Genomic DNA, 19,605 nt, shown 5'->3' on the forward strand with positions numbered 1-19,605 from the left:
ACTGGAGGAAGTTGGGACCGGGAGAGGGGATGGCGGCTAGGGAAAACAAGCTAACCGAGGTCCCGCGAGGAACAAAAGTTGGGGGCCCAGCCCGGGGGTCGCGAGCACACTTTGTCTCCGATTGGCGAAGCCGCTCAGACTTTTCTTTATGGCGTCACCGGGTACCTGCCTGTAGAAAGGCCCCGTCCCCGTGACGTCACGCCGCGCCGACCAATGGCAGGCGTCCGCCTGCGGGTCCCGAGGAGGGTTGTGGGCCCTTTTTTTTTTTTTGTGAATGAAGCTCCACGGAGCAGCCCTCCTGGGGTCCCCGGGAGCCGCGGCCCGCTGTGCTCGGGCGCCTCGGCTGCTGCGTCCGCGGCCGCGGGGGACGCGCGCGCGCTCGCCCCGGGCAGCAGCCGCCACCGCCGGCCGCGCCAGTGCGCTGCGGGCCCCTGGGGGGCGGGCTGGGGGGCGTCGGCCGCGGCTGCAGGAGGCGCTGAAGCCGGAGGGATCGGGGCGGGCGTCCGTGGGCCGGGGCCCCTCCTCCCCGGCTGCTGCGCGGCGATCGCCTCCTTCTGGGCTCGGCCGGCGCCAGCCGCGGTTCCCACCAACGCCGCTGCCGCTGCTGCTGCTGCTGCTGTTCGCGCCTCGCCGTCCCGGGCACTTGGGCCTGGACGGACGGACGGACGGACGGACGGACGAGCGGTCGTGGTCCTTCCCCCCTCTTCCCCAGCGCCTGACGGGCTGCAGCCGTCGTCCCCATGAAGCGGAAGAGCGATCGGCGGCCGAGCTGGGCCGCCGCGCCCCCCTGCTCGCGGCGCTGCTCGTCCACCTCGCCCGGCGTCAAGAAGAGCCGCAGCTCCACGCCGCAGGAGCTGCACGACCTGGACCAGGACGACCTGTACCTGGACATCACCGGTAAGTCGGGGGGGGGGCAGAGGCGCGAGTTGCAGGGGTTTGGGTGGGGGGGACGGGAGAGGGAAAGGGGCCGAAGCCCACTCTGCACCCCGGGCGCCTCCGGGGGGCGTCCCGGCCGCCACACCCCCCTGCAGTTGCAGGCTCCCCCCGGCAGAGCCCCCCTTCGTTCCTGGTCGGCGGCCGCGAGCTGCAACTTTGATCGGTTTAGCTCGCATTGCGCTCCTCTGGCAAGCTGGGCCGGGGTGTGTGTGTGTGTGGGGGGTCACCTTTCCTAAATTGCGGGGCTTCAGCTTGGCGCCCAAAAAGTGCATTTCCTCCCTTTGAGCTTTTTTCTGTGTCCTTGTGGACGTCGCCTCCCCCGTGAGTCAACCCCGGACGGTTCCACGAGCACGGGCAGGGCAATGCTGGACGCGGGCGCTTCCCGGTGGGCACGAGGGTCCCGCAGGGTCCGGTCTGAAGTCCAGCTGCACCCCTCACACCTGCCGGGGGGAGCCCCTTGTCCCGCCTGGACCCGGAGGAGGGCGTCACATGGTTGGCTCGGCCCCTGCTTGTTTACGCGGCCAGGGCGAACAGGTGTGTTAGGGCGGATTCCCGGCTCTCGAAAGACCCAGAAGAGGAATTGGGCAGCCGCTGGGCTTTCCTCGGGTGACCCCGGAGCGTGCGGGTGTCCGGCGTGGCGTGGAGCGGAAGGTGCGGGTGGCTTCCCGCGCGCGTTGCATGCGCACGGCTTTATAAACCATTTCTTACCCTTAGCCCAGGTGAGCCGGAGCGGCAAGAACATTCATTGCCTCTGAGGGAACAGGTTGTTGGTGGGTGTCCACTCCCGAAGCCTTGGTCCGTTTTAAGCGAAGCCGAGGAGGCAAGAGGAAGAAAGGGGTTGCCATTAAGTACCTGACCCGGGCTGGCACCTGCCGGGGTCCGTGGGACTCGAAGCCCCCCATCTTGTCGGGGCTGGATCTGGGGGCCCTCCTTGGGAGCTGCCCCCCGCTAGGGAGGGACGGGTGCTTCTTCACCTTCCTTTTGTCTCTCTTCCTGTGTTATTTATGTATTCTGTAAAAAGGACTTAGTGTATTGATGGCACTTAGTGTTACGGTAGCTAATACAGCTGGCTATGTGGTACAGACTGGTTCTAAAAGGCGTACAAAAGTTGGTACAAAAGTTATCTCCAAGCCTTCAGTGAAGTGAAGACTTCCAGAAACAGGTCTTGTCGTGTGTTCGTGTGTGTATGTGTATGCTCTATGCTTGCACGAGCACTCACAGCCTGTTTTACGCATTCTTCTGTTTTCAGAGAACTTGTTAGCAGAACGTTTGTTCTGCATAGTGGTGCCTACAAAACGGCCTCACTTCGTTACCGCTCGGGCCGAAGCGGATGAACTTTGAAAGCGTTGAAGCTACGGGAAAGTAGTTGAGGGTTTTAATGTAGAAAGGGAGGTGTCCATATTGTACTGAACATTCCGTTGGTTCCCATCAGCACGGTTCTCGACAGCCTCCTGGTAACTCTTCCTTCTCTTTCAAGGACAGAAAAAGTGAGTGATTTTTGCGAGGGGGTGACAAGTTAACTAACTAAGCAGCACCAATGGGAGAGTCCGGCTCTGGTTAGTGCCTGGGGGGGGGTAGGGCTGTTTTCTTGGGGGGGGGTCTCTCCGTGTCCCACCTTGCTCCAGTGAGGGTCCCTACCTCCCTGGAAAAATAGCATGGATACAGGCCTGCCTTCAGTGTGGTACGCAGGGAGGCCAGCTCACCTTGGAGGCCGAGTTGGGGTTGCTGTTGGTTGGGTTTGTAGGGGAGGCTTGAGGCCTGTCCTTGTTTTGTCCTGCGTGGCTGTTTTCTTAATTTCAGCAGCAACACACACACACACACACACACACACACACACACACACACACACTTTGAAAAGATGGAGGCAGCTTTTCCTGGTGTTTAATTTCCCCCTTCCAGTTCTTTGTGCACCTACTCAAGTTTCTAGAAATTGTGCAATTCCAGCAGTTTTGTTAATGGCTGCTTGGTATTACATTGTGTGACTGAATCGTAATTTGTTCAGTGGTTAAGGGAGCAATGGTTCCTGGGAGGTTTTCCAGGCCCTGTTACACCGGGTTGAAGGTGCAGCAGTGTTGTGTCTTTGTACTTGTTGGTAGTTCTATCTGTAAGATTCTCAGTGTGAAAAGACCAGACCCCCCTTTCCATTTGTCCGTGGCTTTTTGGCTGTTACGGGATCGTGTAAGCACCCCACTCGTGAGCTTTTCGCTTGGACATGTGACTTCTTTGGGTCTATACTAGGGACTGGAGCTGCTGGGTTATGTGGTTGTCTTGTGTTTAATGTTGTGAGAAAATCCAAGACTCTACCCAAAACTGTGACATCGCCAGGTTCTCCCCAGCAGTGGGCCACGTTTTACCCCCTGGTCAGAGCGCGTTACTGGGGCCCCGTACCTGCATGGGAGACCTGGAAGAAGCTCCTGGCTCCTGGCTTCGGATCAGCTCAGCTCCAGCTGTTGCGGCCACTTGGGGAGTGAACCTCTTTCTCTGTCTCTCCTCTCTTTGGGTCTGCATTTCCAATGGAAATAAATAAGGCTTTTTCTTTCTAAAAGTACAGTGTGGATGGTGTGCGTGAACCCTAAAGCTTTATTGAGAGAAGAAAGCAGAAAGGGTCGCTACCAGTGGAGAAAGCTGGGGGACAGGCAGCGGTTTCCAGGGGTCACTCCAGGAGGGCGGTTGCACTCCTGGGGCAGGTGGCACTGTTTGGTTTTGCTCAGGAGCCTCTTGGTGCCAGAAGTCTGAATCTTTTTTTAATCTCCACTTTCCTGTCTCATAAATAGGCCTGCCATAAATGATAGTCCATATTTTCTTTGCTCTTGAATCATAGGTAATTTTTTTTTAAAGACTAATGCTGCTATGTAATTGCTGTTTGATAACTTACAGGATTTAATACTTGCTAGAGAGCTCCGATTTATCTCACGGCTTCGTTTTCTAGAAGTCTGCCGAGTGAAGACAGTCGCTGACAACGATGGGCCAAACCTGTTTCTGTTCGTTGTTAAATTTTCCAGTGTTTGCCTTTATGTCACTTAGAGTTCTTTTTTTATTTAATTTTATTTATTTTGCTTAAAAGTGAGAATTACAAAGAGAGTGGGACAGACAGACAGATCTTCCGTCTACTTGTTCCCTCTCCAAATGGTTACGGTGACCAGAGCTGGGCCCATCTGAAGCCAGGAGCCAGGAGCTTCTTCCTGGTCCTCTCATGTGAATGCAGGGGCCCAAGGACTTGGACCATCTTCTGGTGCCTTCCCAGGCCACAAGCAGAGAGCCAGCTGGAAAGTGGGGCACTGGGATTAGAACTGGTATCTGTGCAGGAAGCCAGTGTTGCAAGGGGGAAGATTAATGTGCTGTGCGTTACACCAGCCCCAGATAATTTCCATTGCATATGCTGGTGAAGGTCAGGGCTGTTCTTTCTTTCCCTTCTTTCCTTTCTTTTTAAGATTTTATTTATTTTTATTGGAAAGGCAGATTCACAAAAGAGAAGGAGAGACAGAGAAAAAGATCTTCCATCTGGTGGTCCACTCCCCATATGGTTGCAACAGCCAGAGCTGATCTGATCCGAAGCCAGGAGCTTCTTCTGGGTCTCCCATGGGGACGCCGAGTCCCAAGGCTTTGGACTGCTTTCCCAGGTCATAAACAAGGAGCTGTATGGGAAGTGGAGGAACTGGGACACAAGCCACTACCCACTTGGGGTCCCAGAGCTTGCACGGTGAGGATTCAGCCTTTGAGTTGTGGCACTGGATCCCAGGCCCCAGGGCTGTCCTGTCTTTTTTTAAAAGTGCTGATTTTTGTTAACCAGATTTAGTATCTCTTTCCTCTCCACCTGCATTTTTAGAATCTTTAAAATTCACAGCAGGCATCGTTAGGGAGCGATTATTCATTAATTCAAGAGATATTTATTTATTGAATGTTTCCTGTGCAAATTGGTTATGCATAGTTCAGTGCAGTAATAGAAGTATATTTTGATTGACAGAAAGGTGGCGTTGTTTTGTAGGACACTTGAGTCAGAGAAAGTAAATCCACTGAGAAAGTTGCATGTTGTGGGTGATTTTGTTTCGGGGATTGACGCTCATCAGAGTGTGCAGTGTTCATTCTTTGTGGCTATGAATTGCTGGTTTCCATACTTTGAAATTTGTGCATAATGTGAAATTGTTTTCTTGATTGATATGCTGGCTTAATTCCTAACATCTTCTGATGGCTCACGTTTGTTGTCTGCCTCACATCTTCCTCCTTAACCATCCTGGAAAGCTTGCCCTCCCCTGCGTCTGAGTGTAGATGAACCTTTACGGCCTTCCATGTGGCCCGGATTTGCTGTGAGGGTTAACTGAAGAGGGGTGCTTGGGAAGTGTGGCCAGGGCTGCATTCCTGTTCTCTGGGATGGGCGGGGTGGCAGTGCGGGGAGGGTCAGCCAGAAGAACCATTCCCATCCTCTATTCCCATCCTCCTGGGCTTGTACACAGGCTTGGCTGAGTCAGCACGAGGGAAGCGCAGGGGGTGCGTGAGCTGTGGGCAGGGCTGCTGCAGAGGGGACTGGCTCCCAACCTGTCCGGGGCCGGGAGAGCTGGAGGTTTCATCTTTCTGCCTCAGGGGAAATGTTACAGCTTTCTGTAAAGATTGCTTTCCGAGGGGAAAAATAAGCCAAAGCTTGACTTCCCTCCTGGGGCTGCTCTTAGGTGTTTTATGGTACAAAAGGGTGTGTAGGTTGCCTGATAGGAAATTGCAGCTGAGCTGTAGCTGTGGCTCAGTGTTTGGGTTCTGCTTAAGGATGCAAAGGCTGCTTGGGCGAGCCACAGGTAGAGGGTCGTGGAAAAGAAACCCCATAGATGACATTCGTTGCTGATCGCATAATAGTGCTATCAGAGCATTAACTTACAGCATGACTGAGCCCTGATGTCCATTTAAAAATAGCATTTCACAGATGATTATCCAAAAGATTTAGTGCTAGAGGTGCGTTTTATGGTCAGGCAGGCCTTGTGTGGTGTGTGTCTGTTTTTGTTGTAAAGTAAATTGTTTTCCCCGAAACCCTTTCCCTGCTTGATGGTGTAGTGCAGAGATGGGTGGAGAGTTGAATGTAAAACAAAAATTATATATCTGATGATCTCTTTCTCAATACAATTGGCAAAAATGAATTTTAGTAGCCACCGTTCTGTGTTCCATCTCTTCCTAGCTACATGCTGTTTTCCGTGGACTCAAATCCTGGAGGCTCCTTTCCTTGGAATTTATGTTGGTTTTGATCTATGAGCTGAAATGAACAATTGAGATAGAGTGTGGATCTGACCGCCCCCACAGCCATCCTTCCCCAGAGCAGGTGCAGTGAGGGTGGTTATGGATGGGCCTGACTGTGCAGGTAGGGCTTCATGGCCTAATTCCTTGATTCTTGGCTTCCAGCCTCCCCCCCGCATTTCTAGTTTTGTAAGAAGTCCTGACTTCCCTGTTAGGGATTGCTATGGAAAATGCATTCAAAAATGGAGTGGATATTGACGTTGTCAATCTGAGGCTGTTTTAGTGGCTCTCTGGCTGCGAGGAGGGTTTGTGCCCTTCTCTCTCCTCCCCTGTAGCTGTGCGTGGATGCTGAGCCGACAGAGATGTCTAGCTCCTTGACTCACCTGCAGTTCTCGCCGAGGACTTTCAACAGTGGAGTTTAATCTGTCCTTGTGAGTCTTGGTCCTGCGCTCTCCTGACTGCTGGTCTCAGACTCAGCCTAAGGGAGCAGATCTGCTGTGGTTTTGACTTAAGGGGAAATTTCTCTTTATATGACGTGCTGCTTTCTGTTTCAAGCTGATGCTGCAAGTAGTTTCCGAGACATTTTTATTCGATGAGCTGTGAGTGCCGTATTTGTGATTGATGGGTATTTTTGGTGATGTTACACTTTTAAAATTGAACTCAGCTTTGTAGACTGTTGTCAAGGATATTCACCATGGGTTGTCGTAACTGTCAAAGCTATTTTTTTTGCTTCTGCCTGTGTCGTCTCCCCCACCCCTGGGTATTTTGTTTTTCCTAGGCATCTCTGTGTAATGGGCCATCCCCGCACTGCCTTTCCCAGGCCATTCCAGTTAACGGGCAGCTGGATTGGAAGTGGGGTGAGTGGGCCAGGCCGAAGCCCAGAGCTTGGAATCCCAGGCAGGACTCCGCCGGGCACAAGCGCTGGCACCTTCTCTCCAGCAGGAAGCTGGATTAGAAAGCAGAGCAGCTCGGCCCCAGGGCTGCACATGATTGCCGAATCTGACATGCGGCAGTGCCTGCCTGTGTTTTCCTTAAAGAGTTTAAAAAAGTGTTATGATCCATTGAGGATTTTCGGGTTCCTCAGGTAGAAACAGTGAAAGAAAAGAACAAATCTGGTCTCATAGTAAAACAGAATAAAGCAAAAAAAAAGAAAAAAATATATATATGGATTTATTCTTTTTTTCATCTCTTTGGAACCCCTTTACTTTTTTCTTTTAAGGATTTATTTTTATTTTAGGGCCCAGCGTTGTAACCTAGTGTTCTCGCCTTGCATGTGCCTGGACACTATATGGGTGCAGGTTCTAATCCCGGCAGCCCCGCTTCCATTCCGGCTCCCTGCTTGTGGCCTGGGAAAGCAGTTGAGGATGGTCCAAAACCTTAGACCCTGTACTGGTATGGGAGACCTGGAAGAGGCTCCAGCTCCTGGCTTCAGATTGGCTCAGCTCCTACCCACCGTTGCTGCCACATGGGGAGCGAATCATTGGACGGAAAATCTTTCTCTCTGTCTCCTCCTCCTCCTCCATCCTAACCCTTAATATTTTTATTGGAAAGTCAGATTTACAGAGAGAAGGAGAGAGAGACAGAAAGATCTTCAGTCTGAAGAGTCACTCCCCAAATGACCACAACGCTGGAGCTGTGCCAAGGCCAGGGTCCCAAGGCCTTGGGCCGTTCTCGACTGCTTTCCCAGGACACAAGCAGGGAGCTGGATGGGAAGCGGGGCTGCTGGGATTAGAACCGGCACCCATATGGGATCCTGAGTGTGCAAGGCGAGAACTTTAGCTACTGGGCCTTTCTTTAATTTTTACTTACAATCTAAGGGAGCACTTCGAGAGAACACCTTTTTAAAAAATCTATCTTTATCTATCTATCTATCTATCTCTACTTATTTAGTTACTTATTTTCCCAACCAGTCATTTCACAGACTGAGTCTCTGAAAAAACAGAGGAAGCTAAACCGTATAAATTAATTCTTGGTGTGTGTCACAGGACGGCTGCATTTCTCAGGTACTTGGGAGACCATTAAAATTTGGTTAGCAGTGTACTTTTCACAAAAGGAAAAAACATCTTGTTCCCGATGTCAGTGGGATCCGTTGTTCCTTCAAGTCCTCATTTGAAAGTGAAATGCCTGTGCTGGCACGGCTGTGCGGTTGGTGCCACCGATGTGTTTCTACCCAATCCGTAATGGCATCATGTCATTGCGAAGGCTGGAGCCTGTGAGCTCGCTATTTCAGGAGCATCTCAGCTGAATCACTTTGTGTATTGCCCTGGCTCTGGCTCCTTCATGTTCCTGTTCGTATGCCTCAGTGTTTGTACGGGGTGTTGGGGAAGTCCTTCTTGCATCCATTCATTAAGCGTTCCCTGAGGCTCTGCCCCCGAGCAAGGACTTGGCTGAGTGTGGTCTAGGAGGGCGGGGGGAAGATTGCTGACAGTGTACGCCCCTCTTCTCCGGGATGGGCAAGGAGCAGGTTCACTGAGTCATCCCATTAGTGAAGAGTGGGAACAAAGGAAGTCCTCTTAATGCAGTTTTCTCTCCTTGCTTTAAAGTGTCAGTTTCACAAGAATTTTGTGTTCCTGTGCAAGGTGAATTGTTACCTGTAGGGTCTGGTGAAAATGTGCTGTCTCACGTGTGTGTTTTAACTTTCAGAAGGAGGTAATAGCTTTGTAATGCTTTGTAATGTCTATATGTGAGTGTATGTGTGCATATAACATATACATATATAAATGAATGCACATAGTTAATAATTTACTGAATACTCTTTTCTTTGCTAAGACAGAACCAGGTCTCTATTTCAATTAATTCTATATTCAGGATCCCAGAGGGTATAATTGAGAAATGAGAGTCCTTGTTTATTCACCGTAGGAAGTCGTTACAGAGCACCTTTTGAACTGAATGTTGCCCCTTAAATGAAGGGGTGGGGGGAGATGAAGCTAAAGGCTTCAGGAACCAGAACCGCTCTGTGTGAAATGCAAGAAAATGCATTCTGAGCTTCATGACAGGGAATACCATTTCAATTTAGGGCCTGAAGTTCTTGGTTTGCTCTTGAAACTTTTTAGTTGCAATCATGAATTAGATACAGCTTGTTGGAAGCTCCAAATGGGTGCAGGTGAAGTTTTTTTGACGTGCGTTTCTTTGCTTTTTGACAACAAAAGTGTCGCAGAAGCTTTGGTTTTATTTCGCAAGCTCGGCTGAGGTTGCGATTTTATCTTCACTCGCAATACGTCCTAATTTTAAGCACAGAATCAGTCGAGATGTATTTGTGCTCTGGTCCTTGGAGTGGCGGCTGCAGGAGCTGCAGTCCAGGTTCCAGACAGGACTGCACTTCTGTCTAGGAAGTGACACCTGCACAGGGAGCTGGGCGAGACAGGATGGAGCCGGATGCAGCCGGCTGTGTCCAGGGCAGGGCTTATCTGTGAATGTCATTGCTGGAGCCTCGGAGTGGATGGAATCCTGGCACAAGAGTTTGGGCTGAGTGTTGCAAAATTTCCCCTCTACAGCCAGCTGGACGGACACTGTGGTATGGGCTATGGGGTGCCTGCCATATTGCTTCTAATACGTGTTTTCTGTGAACTTTCTGAAGGACCGTAAAACATCAAGAAATCAGTTATTGCTTGAGGACTGCAGGAAATAAGTTTCCAAGTGCTGGGAGGCTGTGTGGAAGGGGTTCTGTCTGGAGCAAGGAAGCCCCGCAGGAAGTGTTGGTGGGATTGCAGATGGTGCTGAAAGAGGGCAGGGATACAGGGACGGTTCTCTCTTTTTTTTTTTTAAAAGATTTATTTTTTATTTATTTTGTTTGCAAAGCAGGTTTATAGAGAGAAGGATAGACAGACAGAGATCTTCCATCTACTGGTTCACTCCCCAAACGGCCATAGTGGCTGGAGCTCAGCTTCTCCAAAGCCAGGAGCTTATTTGAGTCTCCCATGCGGGTGCAGGGTCCCAAGAACTTGAGTCAGCTGCTGCTTTCCCAGATGCACTAGCGGGGAGCTGGGTTAGAAGTGGAGCTGCTGAAACTGGAACCTGTGATGGGTTGCTGGGGCTGCAAGGTGGAGACTCACCCTGTGGGAGCTATCGTGCTGGCCCTGCTCATGGGGGTTGCATCCACTTTCTTCCCCTGCGCTCTCAGTTCTAATGTCGTGGTAGGTTCCTAGCTGGGGAGGTCACGTCGGTCATCCCGAGTTAAGTGTGGAATGGTGGCTCTGTTGTGGCCCTCCCTGATAACAGGAGCATTTCTGAAAGCTGACCTTGAAGAAAGGCATGCCTGGACAGGGTGAGCTGTAAACTGGATGTTTAAAATGCAAGCTTAATGAGGCTGTTCCAAGGGAAGGAGGGAGTGAAGATCAGTGTGTGCTGTTAAGAGCTGATACAAGCTGCTTGGGGTGTGTGTGTGTGTGTATGAAGGTTTTGCAAACATCACTGTAGCTTTTGACTGGTAACGTGTGATTAACATCTAGAAGAATTACGATCAGTGACAACTCATGACTTCAGTGGAATGTGCAGTGACCGAAAGAGCCGAGCCTCGACCAATATAAAATGCCAGGAGGAACGGCTCTCCATGGAGACTTTACAAATTCAGATTCCGTTCAAGTTCATTTCCAGAAACTCTCATAGTCAGCTAACGTATGAAGCCAACCACCTTAAGTCTTTTATTTTTAATGAGGCCAGATAACAAGCATTGGTATTCTTGGGCGTGTTTCAAGATAAACAAATCTACTGGTTTAATAGCTCGAGGGTTTGGAATCCGTGTGCGGTAGGTACAGAGTGTGAACGATCCGGAAGCAGGGAGTCTCACAGGGTGCCCTTGTGTGGTGGAACTGCATGCTGTTTTGTATTGTTAGCTTTTGGGGTGCTCTCCCCCGCGTTAGTAAAGCCTTGCACAGTACCTTTTCATTTTGCCTTTGGGGAGAATAATTCAGTCTATTGTTCTTAGCAGAGGGGAACAGCAAGTCATCCCCGCTAATCTTGTAAGAAGTGGAATTTAACGGCGCTGAAGCTTTCATATAAGGTCAGGATCCACTCAGAAAAGCATCAACTTAGAAAGAATTAGAAATAATTTTTCTGAAGTTTCTTTCACAGGCGGCTTTTGAACTTTTAAAAATAGTGCTGGTAATCTCTTCCCCCTTGAAGACCTGTTCGTTGCATTTAATACAGGCAAATCTGGGCTCAGTCTTGCTTCGCACTTAAATAGCCTTCTCTTGAAACAAGGCCCAGGGCTGTGGCTCAGCTGGTTCAGCTCTGCCTGCAGTACTGGCATCCCAAATTAAGAATGCCAGCTCTGCTTTTTTTTTTTTAAGATTTTTTTTTTATTATTACAAAGTCAGATATACAGAGAGGAGGAAAGAGAGGAAGATCATCCGTCTGATGATTCACTCCCCAAGTGAGCGCAACGGCCGGTGCTGTGCTGATCTGAAGCCAGGAGCCAGGAACTTCTTCCAGGTCTCCCACATGGGTGCAGGGTCCCAAGGCTTTGTGCTGTCCTCGATTGCCTTCCCAGGCCCACAAGCAGGGAGCTGGATGGGAAGTGGAGCCACCGAGACCAGAACCAGCGCCCATATGGGATCCCGGGCATGTTCAAGGCGAGGACTTTAGCCACTAGGCCATGCTGCCCGGCCCCAGCTTTGCTTCTGATCCAGCTTGCTGCTAACACTCCTGGGGAAGCAACACCTGGGTACCTGCCTCTCAAGGCCATTTGGAAAGTTAACCAACGAATGCAAGATTTGTGTCTTCCTCTGTTACTCTGCCTTTGTAAACTTTTAAAAATAAAGAAATATGGTCCACCAGACAGTGTGCAGACCTATGTGGGCCTCCACGTAGAGTAGATGTGGGGAAAAAAGCCCTGCCCTCCCTCCTGTGCAGGGGACGGAGATGTTGGGAACATCGGTGCCAGGGGACGGATGTGGTTTCCTGTGGCATCCCTGGGTCCCTGGTGGGGAAAAGAATGTCCTGAGGCTGTTGGCTGAGTAGACTTGAGCGTCCAACGGGCGTTCCCTGTCTGTGTCAGGATGGCCACTGCCCTAGGTTCTTGCAGGAGAACTTGGCCTGTGCATTGTTCATCTGTTTTTCTTTCCACCTTTTGATGAGATACTTGAGGTCTTCTGTGGAATTAGAGGATCTGGCTGATTGGTCTTTAGTGTGGGTCTGGGTATGTTGTTTATTCTCGCAGCACAGATGGCCCAGTCTGGCCACTTGTCCACATCATGTTCCCCAGGGATGGGGATCCAGTGGAGTGGTCGTGTCAGAATGAGCTCTAAGAACCCTTACTGGGCTTGTCCTCAGACCTGGCTCTCCTCGGGCATGTGTGTAGCTGCAGCCCTTCTGGAAGGATCTGTGCAGGTCCATTGCACCTTTGCCGAGCATCTCCGGTGGGTGGGCTGCCGATGGCTTTTTTGGGAACCCCATGGTCTCTGAGAGACACTCAGTTGAGCTGCCTTTTCTCCTTGTCCCCTTTGGGGTGGCACAGCCCAAGGAAAAGAATCTGGAAGGTTGTAGAAACTGCAGTTGTAGAAGTCGCTCACCCGGACATTGGATTCTCCATAGCTTGCTTTGGAACCAACTGGGAAAGGGGTGAGAAGGGCTGCTCTTGGCCCTAAGATATGTGGGGCAGCTGCTAGTACCTGTACCCCTGAGTAGTTACTGCTTTCTTGGTTGAATTTATCCTCAACTTTTAATATATTATGTTCTTAGTTTTATTTATTTTTATTGGAAAGTCAAATATACAGAGAGGAGGAGAGAGAGAGAGGAAGAGCTTCTGTCTGATGATTCACTCCCCAAGTGACCCCAGCGGTGGGAGCTGCACCCATCCGAAGCCAGGAGCCAGGAGCTTCTTCCAGGTCTCTCATGTGGGTGCAGGGTCCCAAGGCTTTGGGCTGTTCTCTGCTGCTTTCCCAGGCCACAAGCAGGGAGCTGGATGGGAAGTGGAGCAGCTGGGATATGAATCGCTGCCCAAATGGGATCCTGGCGGCACGTGAAAGGAAAGGACTTTAGCTGCTAGGCCACCGCTGTCCTCAGCTTCCTGTGGTGCTAATGTCACCTGCTGGCTCAGTGACTCCGTAGTGGGGTCAACATCATTTTTCTTAATTATACCCAGAATAAAACACTTGATTCTGTAGTCTTCGTGGATCTGAATCACTCAGGGTTCTCTTTGGCTGGCTCCTCCCATCTCCACACCTGCGAATCACTGCTCCAGCCTGCTTCCCCTCCCTCTTATCAACAGGTGACTGATTTTCAATGGTGCTGGTGTCACGATGCCTACGAGTAAGCCTCTACGTGTAGCAGCGACATCCCATCCGTGCTGGCTTGAGTCCCGGCTGCTCTACTTCCCATCCAGCTCCTCCCTGCTAATGTGTCTGGGAAAGCAGACAAGTGCTTGGCCCCTGCAGCCACACTTGAGATGTGCATGGAGTTTCGGCCCAGGCCTGGCCATTGCATGCATTTGGGGAGTGAACCAGCAGGTGGGAGATCTGTCTCTCTCTCATTTTGACATTGGATGAGTAAATCTTTTTATAAAGTATTTCCCAGTAAGGCAGCTGTATAAAATGTATTGCCTCTCTGCCCTCTTCTAGCCCCCCCCCCTTTTTAATGTATTTGAAAGGCAGAGTTGGTTTGCTAAAAGCAGGAGCAGGTCTCTGTCGCGGGTCTGTCACCTGCAGCCTCCCAGCCTGCACGTGAGCAGGAAGCTGCAGCCAGAGCACAGGGCCTGGACTTGAACCTGTGTTCTATGATGTGGGACACGGGTGCCCCAGGTGTCAGTCAGGGCCATGCTTTGCCGTCTGATTTCTGTACCAGGTAGTAGTTGACCTTGACCTTCGTGCTTGCGGACTCAACAGCATGAACTCTTGGTGGTCTCCTGCTCCGTGTGATGGATTGGACATGATGCGTGTTTTGGGGATCAGTACCAAGCTCTTGGGGGACTGCTGACGGTGGGCGTTCGGATGACTGCGAGTCTCGCTACGTTTGGGTTTTCATTTTTGTTGGGTGTTTTGAGACTAGAACGACTGGGTTATTTGCCAAGCATGGGTGACTGTGGGGAGCTGTAACTGCTCCCAGCTTCTGGAAGGCTTTCACATTCGCATTAGTTGTAATTGCTTTTCACCTCCTCCTAACAATGGGTGTTGTCATTCTAATTTTAGCCTTTCTGGTAGGTGTAAAGTGATATTTCATTGTGGTTTTAATTTGCGTTTCTCTGAGGCGGCGTGCTTAGCTCAGAGGTCATTCCTTTGTGAGCCCTCTTTGGTGACGCGCCTTCATTCTCATCATAAGAAAATATATGTGCAATTAATCCATTCCAGTCTACCCTATTTTTAAAAGCCCTTAAATTGGCAAGAAAATGCTTTTTAAGTCTGCCTCGGAAGTTTTTCTAAAGAAAAATTACTTATTAATATGATTCATGGCCTAGACTCATGACATGTCTTAAGAATTATTAGGGACTTGAAATACCACTGGAGATAAAGTATTATGAGTAAGAATTTGCTCCTGATAAAACAGCTATATATTCAAAATACACACTCCAGAAAGTCTTATTTTAAGAAATGTGGAATGATGGCACACATTTACTTCTTTTTCTTGCCTCTTGAAATATTTATTTGGATACAAATGTTAGAACTTTCCCACTGAAGATCTTGGCTGATGTTCAAGGAGGATCCCGACTTGCTGTATTTTTGTGATTTGTCTCAGGGAACTTTATTTTTAAAGGAGAGGGATGAAGAACCTAGAGACCCATCCCTCAGTAATTCACACAAACCTCCAGTGGGAGTCAGACCTAAGTTCGTGTCCCAACATAAGGACAGCACAAGGTGCCAGCTGGAGTTGCCCGTTCGTCTGGCCACTGGAAAGCCAGGCAGGCAGCAGAGGATGCCCCGTCCGAGGGGGCACGGGGCCGTAGTCCCCAGAGGAGAAAGCTGGTGTCTGCTGCCCTCACTCCCTGGGAGCAACAAGCCCGCATGCACGGATTTCAACTAGTTTTTTTCACTAAAAGAAAATTAGCTGTTAATTCTGTTTTTCTTCAGTTTTCTAAAAAACATTTTGTTTGGAAGCCAGAGTTAAATGGAAGGAGGGAGAGCTCCCCTTTGCTCAGTCATTTCCTGAGTGGATGCCAGCAAGGAATTCCGGCTAGACATTCCTCGGAACAGGGGCCCAGGCACCTAGGCCGTCAGCAGGGAGCTGCGTCAGAAGTGGATCGGCTGGGGCGCGAACTGGTGCCCATGTGGGATGCCTGTGCCACATGCCCAAGATTGACTTGCTGTAGTACCACGCACGCAGCTCCGTTTGGTCGCCTGCTTTCTGTACATGATTTAATTTTCTTTTGGACTCTACGCTTTTAAGATTTTGTAAGAATATTTTTAGTATTTATATATTTACTTTGTTAGATACTTTCTTCCCTTTTATTGGGGGGGGGGGCGTTTAAGATTTCTTTGGGTTCAGTGCAGTGGCTTTAGTGGCTAAATCTTCGCCTTGCAACTGCCGAGATCCCATATAGGCGTCAGTTCGTGTCCCAGCTGCTCCCATGCAGCTCCCTGCCTGTGGCCTGGGAAAGCAGAAGAGGACAGCCTAAAGCCTTGGGACCCTGCACCCATGTGGGAGACCTGGAAGAAGTTTCTGGCTCCTGGCTTTGGATTGGCTCAGCTCCAGTCATTGTAGCCACTTGGGGAGTGAACCAGCAGATGGAAGATCTTTCTGTCTCTTCTCCTCTCTGTGTATTTGACTTTCCAGTAAAAATAAATATGTATTTAAAACAAAAAACAATCTATTTATTTATTCATTTGAAAGATTCATGGGGTGGGAGATGCCAAAGGAAAGAGAGAGAGATCTTCCATCCACTGGTTGACTCCTCAAATGGCTGTAACGCCCAGAGCTGGGCCACTTGGAAGCTGAGAGCCAGGAGCCTGCGCTCGAGTCTCTCACGTGGGTTCTGGGGTCCAAGCACTTGGACCATCCTCAGCTGATTTCCCAGGTACATTAGGGGGCTAAATTGAAAGTGGTGCAGTGGAGACTCGAACTGGCACCCAGATGGGTTGACGGCATTGTAGACGTGTGCACAAAGTGTCTCAATAAAACAGTTTTGCGCGTCCTGGACACAGCGCTAAGAAACAGCACTGTCAAGTTTCTTATATGGTCTGTGTGTGTCCCCAAGGTTCCTGTGCTGGAAGTAGGTGGAGGAGAGCATTCCAGTTTTCATTTTCTTTTTGCTGTATCTGGGGGAAGGAGGGAGAGAAGGGGAGAAGCCACACCCAGCCACCTAACCGCATCAGTACCTGGGGATGAGGACCTGATGTCATCACAGGGTCCCCAGTGTGGAGCATGCGCCACAAAGTACTGCTCAAGGTGGTGTCGATAGTTCTGAAATGCTATTGATTTCGTTGCTCCAAGGGTGAGGAAATCTTTCCGAGGTCCACTGGCTGACATGGTCCATCCTAGAGTCTCCATTCGCCCAGGTACTTGCTGTCAACGCTTGGCTGGGAGAGTGGTCCAGTTCGTTCTGCCCTTCATAGTCCTGGAAATCCTCTGCAGGTCCCAGCGATCCGTCCTGTCTCCCCTCTGGGCGTGTTGTCCCACTGAACAGGCTTTAGCAACTGAGGAGACCCAGTCCTGACACATGCACTCCTTGGTCAGACCATAGATCCTGTGTTTCTTCGTGGTTGGAGTTTTCAGTCCAGCAGTCCAGTTGGTGGGGGTCCCCAAAGAAACCTGGGCTCCGGACCTGACTCCTGTGCATGCTAGCTAGTGTGGGGTCAGGCTCAGTTCATCACCCCATCAGCCTACACACGTGCTGAAGGCTGCGGTCACCTGGTCAGCTCGGTCTTCAGCCCCATTTCATATGCAAACCAGTGGATGTTGCAGGCCAGCCTGACCCTGCCCACCACACACTTGGCCCTCACATACACCAGCTGGAACCATGGCCTGTCAGAGCGACACCCAGTAACTCCTGCTAGGCCTGTCCCCAGCCCTGTTTCCTGTATTAACAGGCCGGTCCATCTGTCCCATATCCCATTTGTCTCTTGTACATACCACTGGGTGCTGCAGCCTAACAGCCCGACCAGCTCCACTACCGCCTGTTCAGCCAAGCCCACCCCAAGCCCTGGTTCTCATGCTCACCAGTGGGAGGGGGTACCCAGAAGTTCCCTATTAGGTCCGCTCCCAGCCCTGGACCTTGCACTTTCCAGGTGGTATTGCAGTCCAGCTTGGCAGGATTTGCCCCTCCATCCCAGCACTTGCCAACTGATGCTGCAGCATATTCCAACCAGCCTGTGCTTACTCTGGCTCGTGCATGCACCAGTAGGTATGATCGCTTAGCCCAGCTTAGTTCTCTGCCTAACCCAGATCACATGAATGCCAGTGGGGTTTGTATCCTGTCCAGCCTGTTGTCTCCCAAGTGCCAGCTGATTTGCTCACCACTGGGGGGCAGTGGTGAGCACAGGAGTCCTCACCCTCACAGGGTTCCTCCCCTGTCCCGATTGCGCTGGTGGGTGCTGCAGCCCAGTCCGGCATGGTTTGCCTCTCCTTAGCATTTGCTGCTGCTGGATGCTACAGACTGGATTGGCCCAGCCTGCCCCCGGTTCCAGCTTGTGCTGATGGGTGCTGCCTGTCCAGCCTAGACGACCCTCAGTCCCAGCCATAATGTGAACTGACAGGTGTTGTAGCCCAACATAGCCTGTCCTTCACCCCGTCCTGGTTCTCACAAGTGGATGCTATGAATTGGCCCATCCTGGCTTGCCCCCAGACTTGAGCCACACGTATGTCGGCAGGTACTGTAACCTGGCCTGCTCTGGGCTGCTCCCAGCCTCGGTCCTTGCACTTACCAGCAGGGGGCGTGTCTTGGCAGTGGAGGCCTCCAAGCTTCTCCAACAGATCTCCCCGCAGTTGCAAATCTCACGCATACCAGTTCGTGCTTAGCCCAGCCTAACTTGGCCTGCCTCCTGTCCGCACATTAACCGCAGTTAACGGCAGCGTTGTCCAACCTGCCCACATACTGTTCAGTGTTACAGTCCAGGCCTGACGACCCCAGATCCAGCTCTCAATGGAGACCTAGCCTGTCCTGCGGTGGCTCTTGTGAGCACCAGTGGGTACTAAAGCCTGCTCAGTCTGGCACACCCCAGACCCAGTCCACACCTGTGGCGATGGATGCTATAGTCCCAGCCCAGTTTGCCACCCTGGCTCTTGCGCTCATCGGTAGGAACTGCAGCCCAGCCCGGGCATCCCCTTAGCTCCCTGACCAAGCTTGCTCCCAGCCGTAGATTGTACGTCTGCCGATTGCTCTGAGCCAGCCTGGCATAGCCTGTCTTGGCCTTTGTCATCCGATGCTGCAACCTGGCCTGGGCTTGCCAGACTCCACTCCCAACTTGAACTGGTGAGTGCAACAACCTAGCCCTGCCAAGCCTACCCCATGTTTGGCTTCTATGGGCACTTGTAGGCATGATAAGCTGGCCTGGCATGACCCACACCCCCGTCCTGTCACCCACACCTGCCAGTGTACTAATGTTTGGCCTGGCCATGGCTGGTTTGCCCCTGCCCAGAGCTAACCCACACATCTCCAGACAAGTGGAGCAGCCTTGGCCAGCCTGACCCACACCCAGCCCTGACTCACATGCTCACCAGCGGGAGCTACGGCCCACCAGGGGAGTTCCCCAAATTCTCCTACCAGGCTTCCAGGCCCACTCCTAGACTCAGATCTCACATGTGCCAGAGGGTATCAGGCCCTTACCCAGTTGAGTCTGTTCCCTAGTCTCGGCTTTTGTGTGTGCGGGTTGATCTGTGGTGCAGCCCACCCCATGCCCAATTCTTGGGTGCCCCTGTGAGTGCTGCAGCCCGGACCCATGGGTGTTGGGAGTTCCATGGTCATGCCTCGCTCAGTCTGTCAGCACCCCCAGCTCTGGAGCAGTCCCACAGGGATGGGCTCACATTGTCCCCCACGGAATCTGCCCCCAGACCTGGTTCTCACGTGTGTTGGTTAGTGTCACAGCCCAGCCTAATGTGACTCCTGCTGTGTTCCAGCACTAACTGGCGAGTACTGTGGGCTAGTCCTGCCAGGCAAGCCCTCCAACCCTGAGCTTTCCTGAGCGAGGCAGTGGGTAGGGGGAAAAGAATTGATTCCTTTTTTTTTTTTTAAGATTTATTTTATTTTTATTGGAAAGGCAGATACACAGAGAGGAGAGACAGAGAGGAAGATCTTCCGTCTGATGATTCACTCCCCAAGTGAGTGCAACGGCCGATGCTATGCCGATCCAAAGCCAGGAGCCTCTTCCGGGTCTCCCACGCGGGTGCAGGGTCCCAAAGCTTTGGGCCATCCTTGACTGCTTTCCCGGGCCACAGGCAGGGAGCTGGATGGGAAGCGGGGCCGCCAGGTAGAACCGGTGCCCATATGGGATCCCGGGCGTGCAAGGTGAAGACCTTAACCACTTGCGCCACCGCGTCGGGCCCGAAAAGAATTGATTCTAAGAAATGCAGCTCAGATCTCCCACTGTGGGT

The 19,605-nt window shown here is 51.4% G+C and overlaps 1 protein-coding gene across 2 annotated transcripts in view; it reads left to right on the top strand.

Moving 5' to 3' along the window:
* The first annotated feature begins 714 nt into the window (after positions 1-714).
* CDC14B (cell division cycle 14B) overlaps positions 715-19,605 on the top strand; it is a 68,119-nt gene continuing 49,228 nt past the window's right edge. For both annotated transcript variants that reach the window (XM_040988862.1, XM_040988863.1), the window contains exon 1: positions 715-897. In XM_040988862.1, the coding sequence (XP_040844796.1) occupies positions 741-897 (157 nt within the window). In that variant the 5' untranslated portion in view covers positions 715-740. The remainder of the gene's footprint in view (positions 898-19,605) is intronic.

Source organism: Ochotona curzoniae, unplaced genomic scaffold (assembly GCF_017591425.1).
Source record: "Ochotona curzoniae isolate NIBS_2020 unplaced genomic scaffold, NIBS_Ocur_1.0 contig_50, whole genome shotgun sequence".
NCBI classification, from domain to species: Eukaryota; Metazoa; Chordata; class Mammalia; order Lagomorpha; family Ochotonidae; genus Ochotona; species Ochotona curzoniae.